This window comes from Fulmarus glacialis, unplaced genomic scaffold, assembly GCF_000690835.1.
Source record: "Fulmarus glacialis isolate BGI_N327 unplaced genomic scaffold, ASM69083v1 scaffold46301, whole genome shotgun sequence".
Lineage (NCBI taxonomy): Eukaryota > Metazoa > Chordata > Aves > Procellariiformes > Procellariidae > Fulmarus > Fulmarus glacialis.
Window position 1 is genome coordinate 1 of NW_009195522.1, and position 9,445 is coordinate 9,445.

The window sequence follows — 9,445 nt, forward strand, 5'->3', positions numbered from 1 at the left end:
AAAAAAGGAAGCCTCAGACTGCACCAAACACTTTTAGAATGTGCTGTAACTTACATTACACATTGCTACAAAATGGACTTTACCTATGAGCCTAGTAGTATAACCAATGTCTTTTCTGTAAAGAAACAAACATTTTCTGTTTAAATCCTAGACATTTTTAAGGATTAGGCAAAAAAAATTCTTGGCCAGATTTGATTTGTACTTTATTTAAAGGTGATTGTTGACTAAAGTTTATATAATACAGGTATATCAGTCTGCTGCATATTAAAAAATCTTTTACTGATTAAATTTTCAGACATGCCATGCTAGGAATGGGCATCAGAGCCAATCAGTATTTGTTAAACTAAAGAATTTTTTGGATAACAATTTATCCTTAGGAAATTCTGCTCTAAATGCACGTTTTGCATGCACCGTTCTTTTTTCTGCAATCTTCTACATTGATCTGCACGTATCTCCCTCTGACCTGGATGCTTTACCCTTGTTACCTCAATGGCATCTTAATGCTAGTTTGGACAAATGGAAAGGCAGCAATTCCCAGTCTATGTTGTCCGCTATCATTAGCGGTGAGGCCTTACAGTGTAACTTATGCTAACTGGTGCTGCCAAAGCTGACAGCACTGGATAGTGAGAAATTAGTGATACCTTGTGGGAGTGAGGAGAAAGTATTATCACAAATCCCACTATGAGGCAGTAAAAATAGAAGTGATGTAAAAGAAAGCAAAGAACCAGGAGAGGATGGATGGGGAGAAAAATTAGACAGCAGCATCGTTTACTACAGAAATATTGGGAATCAGCACTCAAAAAAGTCTTAACGAGAGGGAGAAGGCTCTTTCCTTTAGAAATATGTGGAAAGAAAAAACTTTCTTATAAAGCTGGTGGGGGTATAGTTTACTGCATATGCCCGTTTTCACCAGTTGCTTTGCTAATGTTTTAGAATTTCTCTCTTAATTCTGTTGTTCTACTTCTTATTTTTTTAGTATTTTTTAAAACCAAGCACAGTCGTCTAAGTCTGCACAGCACTTTGTATATCTTAAAAATGTAGGGGATAAAAAACCTTTCAGTTTTTAGTAAACCCCTATGAAGTACATGGCAGTGGGAACAGCTGTTGCATAAGTCAAGTATAGGAAATAGCTGACAATGGAGAACAGCCATATGTCTGCTCAAGAATGAGATTTTTAAAAACAAAATTATATTCATAATTGTAGGAGGCTACTGGGTGTTTAACATGTTTTTTCATAATTAAATTAGAATTCAGAGACCAAATGACCAGCATATTAAAGCGTATGGTTTATATCTGTTGTGGTTAAAGCCAGTCATGTTTAAAGTCCGGCAAAATAAGCTGCATGAAATCTAGAAGAAGATTGTTCCTTACAAGCTCATCGCAGAGAGTGACTTCTGCCCCAATTTGCAGCTTTAAAAATAAAATTGCTACAAAGACCTTTCTCCTATTTAGATATTACAGTAGCACTAGGAGTTTATTTGCTTATGGAAGATTGGGTAGTCTCCACTGCAGACCTCTCTATTAAGATGTGTTCTACAGTGTGGGAAAGACTGGTGTGTACAGTAAAGAATTTGTGTGGAATTGTCTGATATGAAGCAAAAGGATGGGATGATATTTTAGTTGCTTTTTTCATTTTTTAACATTTTGTACAGTGTTTTGAAGAACCTCACTGTTTGACATCATGGTCATGTTCATTGCCTTAAATTACAGATAAGCTCTAACAGAAGTATAATTTTCCTGTATTTTTTGTTTACATTATATTATGTGGATTGCATTTGTTCTTAGTAAGCAAATTGCATAGTGATAACAAAAAATCAGGTAAATAACAAAATTAACTTGAAATTGGACATTATTTCCTTTAAAATTTTGGAGTGCGCCATTTGGCGATGAGGCAAATAAATTGAATATACCATTCACAAATATGTTCCTCGGTTTATTTGCCTCCTGGTATATGAGATACTTACTCTAGTATAAATTAGAATTGTTTATCTGCTTATAACAAATCTTTGTTTTATTTAATAGCGTGCTAAGAAAAATTTCTTGGGTTTGTTTGGCTGCAGTACTGTTCACTCATGCCTTAAAAACACTGCACAGAAACTGGGATTGGGAGTCAGAGTACACATTGTTTATGTCAGCTTTGAAGGTACTGTATTATATTTGAAAGGGATATTGGGAAGTTTGTGTTGCTGTTCTTCTCAAAAAGCTGCAGTAGAACATGATAAAAATGGAGAGAAATGATGCTTGTTGTGCCATTTTTATTTCTACATTGACAGTATTAACATCTAATTAGTTGCTTTTGGGAATGCTTTAAAAGCAGTGTGATGCACACATAGGAATTCATATGCAAGAAATAGATGATAATTTTTTCTTGTATTAAAGCGGTTGAATGTATTCTCTTACCTGAATGAAAGCATGATCTGTTTCAGTACAAAAATCTACAAAAAGTTTGATGCATAGAGTAATTTCTTCAATGTGCATATGGCATGATAGGGTAGTTTGTACAACATCCCATAACAATTATAATGAATTTTAAAACATTGGGTATTTCTAGGGACAAATAACTAAAATAAATGAATGTTGAGCAACAAGTTCAATGTAATCATTCTGTATGCAGTGTTTTAGTATTCTTTACATATAACAGCTTGTGCATTTTTACATCTTTAAGACATAGTTAAAAGAAAATCAGTTGTTATGTAATTTCAGCTTAATACCTTATGCATTGGTATCTTTTTTCCTGGTTTTAGGTAAATAAGAACAATGCAAAACTATGGAACAATGTGGGGCATGCATTAGAAAATGAAAAGAATTTTGAAAGAGCTCTGCAGTTCTTCATACAAGCCACGCAAGTGCAACCAGGTAAAAACTTTGACTAGTTGCCATTGAATGGTGACTCTGCACTCCTAGTATTTCAGTATGCTTAGCTTACTTAACAAAATCTCCTCAATGATCTGTTTTTCTCCAACTGAACATCAAACAATGTCATACACTAAGTTAATTAATCCATAGTTTTTGGAAATAAACTCAAAAAAAGTCCTCCAGAAAAGTTTCTATCTATAAAATGATGCAAAGACTTTCCATTTAAAACTATTATTTGGATGACATTCTGTCATAGTTTAACCCCAGCCGGCAACTAAGCCCCACACAGCCGCTCGCTCTCTCCCCCCCCGGTGGCATGGGGGAGAGAATTGGGAGGGTAAGAGTGAGAAAACTCGTGGACTAGGATAAAGGCAGTTTAATAGGTAAAGCAAAAGCCGCGCGCACAAGCAAAGCAAAACAAGGAATTCATTCACCACTTGCCATCGGCAGGCAGGTCTTCAGCCACCTCCAGGAAAGTAGGGCTCCATCATGTGTGATGGTTACTTGGGAAAATGAATAGCATCACTCCAAACGTCCCCCTTCTTCCCCCAGCTTTATATGCTGAGCATGACATCATATGGTATGGAATACCCCGTTGGCCAGTTTGGGTCAGCTGTCCTGGCTGTGCTCCCTCCCAGCTTCTTGTGCACCTGGCAGAGCATGGGAAGCTGAAAAGTCCTTGACTTGTGTAAGCACTACTTAGTGACAACTAAAACATTAGTGTGTTATCAACATTATTCTCATACTAAATCCAAAACACAGCACTATACCAGCTACTAGGAAGAAAATTAACTCTATACCAGCCGAAACCAGGACACATTCTTTCTGAATTAACTTAAACTGTAATTTCTTATGAAACGTTATTTAATTTTCCTATTTAAAACTAGGGAGGAGTATAAAAAAATTACAAGATCTAGATAGTATCAAAGTGCACATTTACTCTATTTTACATACTGTTGCAAAAGAAGTTCTCGGTAGTACTGGACAACTTTTCCTTTTTCCTTTTAGAAGCCTAATAAATAACTTTCAATTTGTGTGCCTGTACTATAGCAAGAGATTAAAGATAGATACGTGGAAGTATCACCTCAAATTTTTTACCATTTCCCAAGTAACTTTATAATCCATCTTTGGTTCATGCTTAAATTATTAGCCTCATAATCAAGAAGAAAAATAATATAGCATTGGGTTTTTTTGTTGTTGGTTTTTATGCAGTACCTGTACTTAACGCTACTCTTAAGGCATAGGTATTTATTTTCATGATACTCAGTGCATGGAAGTATTTGAAATTTCATTCTTTTCTTTATTAAGATGACATTGGTGCCCACATGAATGTAGGAAGAACTTACAAAAACTTAAACAAAACTAAAGAAGCCGAAGAATCATATATGATTGCTAAATCATTGATGCCACAGGTAATTAGTAGCTTTATTTTTATCTACCACCACAGGAGGGAACTCTTTCAGACCTACATTCAGGAAAAATATGAAAAATCTATCATGAAGCTCTGTGTTGCTGTATACTTTAGGGTTTTTTTTTTTAAACCTAGCTTTTAAAAGAGTAGGTTATATACAATCATCGCTGTTAAAAAAAAAAATGCTAACTTGGAACTTCTTTGTTAAAACTATTTTAAGTTACTTTTTATACTGCTGTGGGGTTTTTTTGCTGAAATTGAGGGTATAAAAGAAAGCAGCAGTTAAAAATGCACCCCTACAGTTTCTAGTCACAGTGGGTTTATTTTCACTTACAGCTAATACATTGATGATGACTGAGTTTCTAAGCCCTCAACAGAAGGCTTAAATGCAGCTTTGGAGGTGGGAGAAGGCAGCCACAGCAGCAACAAAAAAATCTTTGCCTGAACATACTTTTAAAAACATGTGCTTTGTTACCTTTAACATTTGTTAAGTTATATTTATACATAGAAAATATTACTTATTCTAGCTCTTTAGGAGAAAAAGAGAGCAGTATTTTGAAGAATGTATGAAGGTAACAAAAGCTGTGGGTAAAATGAGACTTAAAACAAAAATCATCAGTCCCTTCAGTAGAAGCATGGCATTAAAAAGTTTGTATTGTGAAACAGTATGAAGATTCTAGAAGGATAAAGTATAAACAGTACTACAGTTGCAAGGTCATAACATTTTCATCTTTCACAACTATTTTTCATCTGCTATATTAGTGGCCAGTAAAATCTTCTTTACACTTATCTTAGGCTGGAGGGTTAAAAAAAGGAATGAAAATGTCTGATAGAATGTCAGTTTAGGTTTTAGAAAATATTCTTTGTCTGAATGGGGGAAGTTTTGCAAAGGCTGGTTGGTTTTTCTAATGGCTATCTGCATGAGCCCAATTAGGTAGTAGTAGAGCTTAATTAACTGATGTCTTAAATATATAAAAGTCGTCTATGTCTTCATGGAATTAAAGAAGAAAAAATACTCTGTTTATATTTTGGTATGATTTTCAGGGATAGAAGAATTGCTATTTGTAATCATTAAAAGCATGCACACTAATGTCCAGTGATACCCTAAAACAAACGTGGCAGAGATCTATACTGATTATCTTTCTTATTTTTACTCATCTGTGTTTTTGTACACTTTTTGACAGATTATTCCAGGTAAAAAGTACGCAGCAAGAGTTGCTCCTAACCATCTGAATGTTTATATTAATCTTGCAAACTTAATTCGAGCAAATGAATCTCGCCTTGAAGAAGCAGATCAATTATATCGACAAGCAATTAGTATGAGGCCAGATTTCAAGCAGGCTTACATCAGCAGGTATCTTTTCTAATTTTAGAGATACTTATCCTTGAATAAACATTTATGTATTTGCAGTGCTATGAACAGTATTTAGTTCATACAGTTGAATAAGCTGCTGGAACTGATTCATTTCTAAATGAGAAGATGAAGATTTGGGGCAATAATCAATTATTCATTACAAGCCCTGTTCTTTTAAATTCCTCCTTCAAATGGTGTGTTTCCACATAGGCTGTGTATTCAAACATTGTATAGCAAGATGCTTCCATCAGATTTCTTTATGAATCTCAAACTCAAATTTCTAATCTCCTAGTTTAGTTTTGAACTAAAAAGCTTTTGGTTAGTCTGAATCATGGAGCTTTCTTTATCCTTCTTTGTTAAAAGTGGTCCAGAACATGCAAGACTTATCTATTTAGCTGACATTTATGTGATTTTCAGTTAAGAGTAATGTGGTCATGGGTATTGAGGCTTCTGTTCACGGTTTTACTAGTTGTGATTCCCATTGGGACTTAGGGAGGTGCAAAGATGCCTTAACTATAGCTGTTGCAGTGTAATTACAGAGCCAATATCAGGAACCCTTGATCACTTTTTTTTTTATTTTTGTCCTGCATCTGCATTTGTTGTATACAGACTTTTGAGAGCTGAAAGCTTTGGGAATGGTATGTAAAGAAGGCCCTGTATTGTTTTGTGTTTAAAACAAACAAACAAAAAGAAAAAATGCTGTTATCTCACATCTACTGTCTATAGGAAGGCAAATTTCAAAAAAAACTGTCAATTATTTTCATATTAGTATGAATAAAAGTTGAAGATTAAATCTTATTCTTCAACAGGGGAGAATTACTTTTGAAAATGAACAAACCTCTGAAAGCTAAGGAAGCTTATCTTAGAGCTCTAGAACTAGACAGAACCAATGCAGACCTGTGGTACAACTTGGCAATTGTTTACATTGAACTGAAAGATCCAGCAGAAGCCCTGAAGAATTTCAACCGAGCGCTAGAACTCAACCCAACACATAAACTGGCATTATTCAACTCAGCACTGCTAATGCAGGAATCTGGTATGTTAGTTGTCCCTTATATAAATATCATATATTTGCATTTATAGATCCATATTATTTAACTTCTTTTTAATGAACTGTTTTATTTTTGGAAAGCAGAAGTTCATAACATTATCAAAGAAGAAACTGGTTATTATAATAGTGAGCTTTGTAATTTATTGGTAGCGTATGGAATTTGTGCAAAATGTACATATACCTTAGCTGATCAACATCTTTCATACAAGTGCTATTTTACAATATAACATCTTATACATATAAAGAAGTGTTACAAAAACATCTTCAAAATTGTGCCTATATAATCTTAAAAAAATCATATTTAGTAAAATGTGTAATATCTATGTTTTGCATTTATATTGATTGATTTCATTCTTCATTTACTAAAAAATATAGCTGACTTCTGTGGGCTTTAAATCTAGCCCTAGGAGATGTGAATGTTTTCATAGGTTCCTCTGTAATACTGCTAATTAGTATGAATTAAGTTGGACTTTCATGAGTTTATTTTTTTCATATGTATAGCTTCTAGTTGTATGCGTAAGCATAAGTCTTTTGTGAATTCAGGCTGTTGCAAAGAGTATTTGGCAAGTGACTAGTAAGGTTTGTTTCCCTTTTGTTGGGATGGTAAGCTACCCCTAAGAAAGAGGTAATGCAGAGTTGATTGGAACTGATGCAAATGGATTATACTCCATCTCTTCTCACATTGTAAGTTAGGTAGTACAAGGAATGCCTTGTTTCTTGTCTGTAGAAGCACAAGGGGCTTCAAACAAGCAGAAGCATTAGCTATCTAGTATTCAATTCACCTTCATACTGGAAGGTGCAGCACTGTTTCAGGAGGTGAAAGAAGGCAGTTAAAACCAGCTCCTGGCTCCCCCATCTTTCAGTAAGTCTGTGCCTGGAATTCCTTACTAAAATATGTTCACTGGAGCATTCAGAAAAATAGCACAGACCACAAGCTAGTTTAGCTAATCATGGTATTGTCAGATAAGATTATTTTACTATATCTTTTTCAAACTTTGATGCAAATTAAAATATGGGAGTTACAGATTTTATTGTTTTGGTGTGAGAAGATATTTTAGCCTGGCTACATCTGAAGTCACCCTATGTGATCTCTGTCTTTAAACTCTTTTCAATCTAACAAAATGAGATCTTCCACTCCCAAGCTGGCCTCTGTAAGAGCTGGTTTGTCAGAACTGACATCATCTCTGCATTCCAGTTGCTCTACAGTAAATGAAAATAACTTCTCTTAAACTTGTAGAGACACCTTTTGTATCTGTTAAACCAAACCTAAATATAATTCAACAGATAATAGAATAATGATGCTGACTTTGGCTACAAGTCAACTGTAAGTATTTCATTCTATAAAGAAGGTAGATGTCATTTACTTTTGCTGTTACACAGCAACAATAGAAAGTAGCATTTTAAACCCTTTCCCTTTAAACAGTTGTGTTAAAGATGTTACATTTTAATTTGTATAAAATTTAGTATTTTACAGGCCTGGTGTAAAAATCCTTCACAATAAATCTGGAATTAAATGTGTTTTCTGTCATTTAGGTGATGCTCGGCTTAGACCTGAAGCTAAACAAAGACTGCTACATTATGTGAAAGAAGAACCACAGGATGCAAATGGGTACTTCAATTTGGGCATGCTGGCAATGGATGACAAAAAAGATATGGAAGCAGAGGCATGGATGAAGAAAGCCATAAGGTTACAACCAAACTTCCGAAGTGCTTTGTTCAATTTGGCACTGCTTTATTCTCAGACAGGAAAAGAATTGATGGCTTTGCCTGTCCTGGAAGACCTGCTGAGATACTACCCTGATCATACCAAAGGTCTGATTTTGAAAGGAGATATCCTTATGAACCAAAAGAAGGATATCGTTGGAGCAAAAATGTGTTTTGAAAAAATTTTGGAACTGGATCCCAAAAATGTACAAGGAAAACATAATCTTTGTGTGGTTTACTTCGAAGAACGAGACTTAAGAAAAGCGGAAAAATGTTTGGTTGAAACGCTAGCACTGGCACCTCATGAAGACTATATTCAGCGTCATCTAAGCATAGTTAGAAGTAAAATTGCATCACTGAGTGCTACGGAACAGTCATCACTTCCAGCAGACGGGACTGCAGCTGCAGAAGAAAAAAAAAAAATTCAAAATTTGAAAGAAGTAAAAAATGAGCAGAAAACCACCCAAACAACAGTTGATAACAATAAAGGGCACTCAAAAAATAAGAAACGAACAGAGAAAACCAATATGGACAAAGAGACTCCCAAAAAATCTACAAAAGAAATCAAAGACATTGAGAAAAAGAGAGTTGCTGCTTTGAAAAGACTAGAAGAGATTGAACGTATATTAAATGGTGAATAGTCTTTATCATGTCACAATAGAATAAGGGGAGAATACTATTTTTAATTATTGTTTGACATGTGATCCAACTGGAAAGTGGTCTCAGTGCTTTGAAATTAAAAATAATGTTGGCTGCGTATCACTTAGCAAACAGCAAAAGGCATTACAATGCTTTATGTGAGAAAACTGCAACTTTTAAATATGATGTGGGGGATGGGTGGGAATCGAAGGATGAAGGGTTGAGAATAATCTTAAATGCAAAATCCTAATTGTGAGAAAATAGCACTCATAAAAATCATTGGTAGTCAGGGATATTCAGTAACACTACTTTCAAAGAATCAGTGAAAGAACTGAATGAAGAATTAATGGGGTAAGCCAGACACTGCTGCTTTCCCCGATATAAATCTGTTTGTATTACCATTATCTACATTTCAGTTTACACATCATCA

At 34.7% G+C, this 9,445-nt stretch overlaps 1 protein-coding gene across 1 annotated transcript; it reads left to right on the top strand.

Annotated features, from left to right (window-relative positions):
- Positions 1-2,026: 2,026 nt before the first annotated feature.
- Positions 2,027-9,211, top strand: TMTC3 (transmembrane and tetratricopeptide repeat containing 3; the record flags this gene model as incomplete). Its single annotated transcript, XM_009588104.1, has 6 exons — positions 2,027-2,143; positions 2,745-2,856; positions 4,165-4,268; positions 5,452-5,621; positions 6,431-6,657; positions 8,206-9,211. Coding segments are annotated over 6 exons (1,542 nt in total), but the record flags the coding sequence as incomplete, so codon positions are not given.
- Positions 9,212-9,445: the final 234 nt, after the last annotated feature.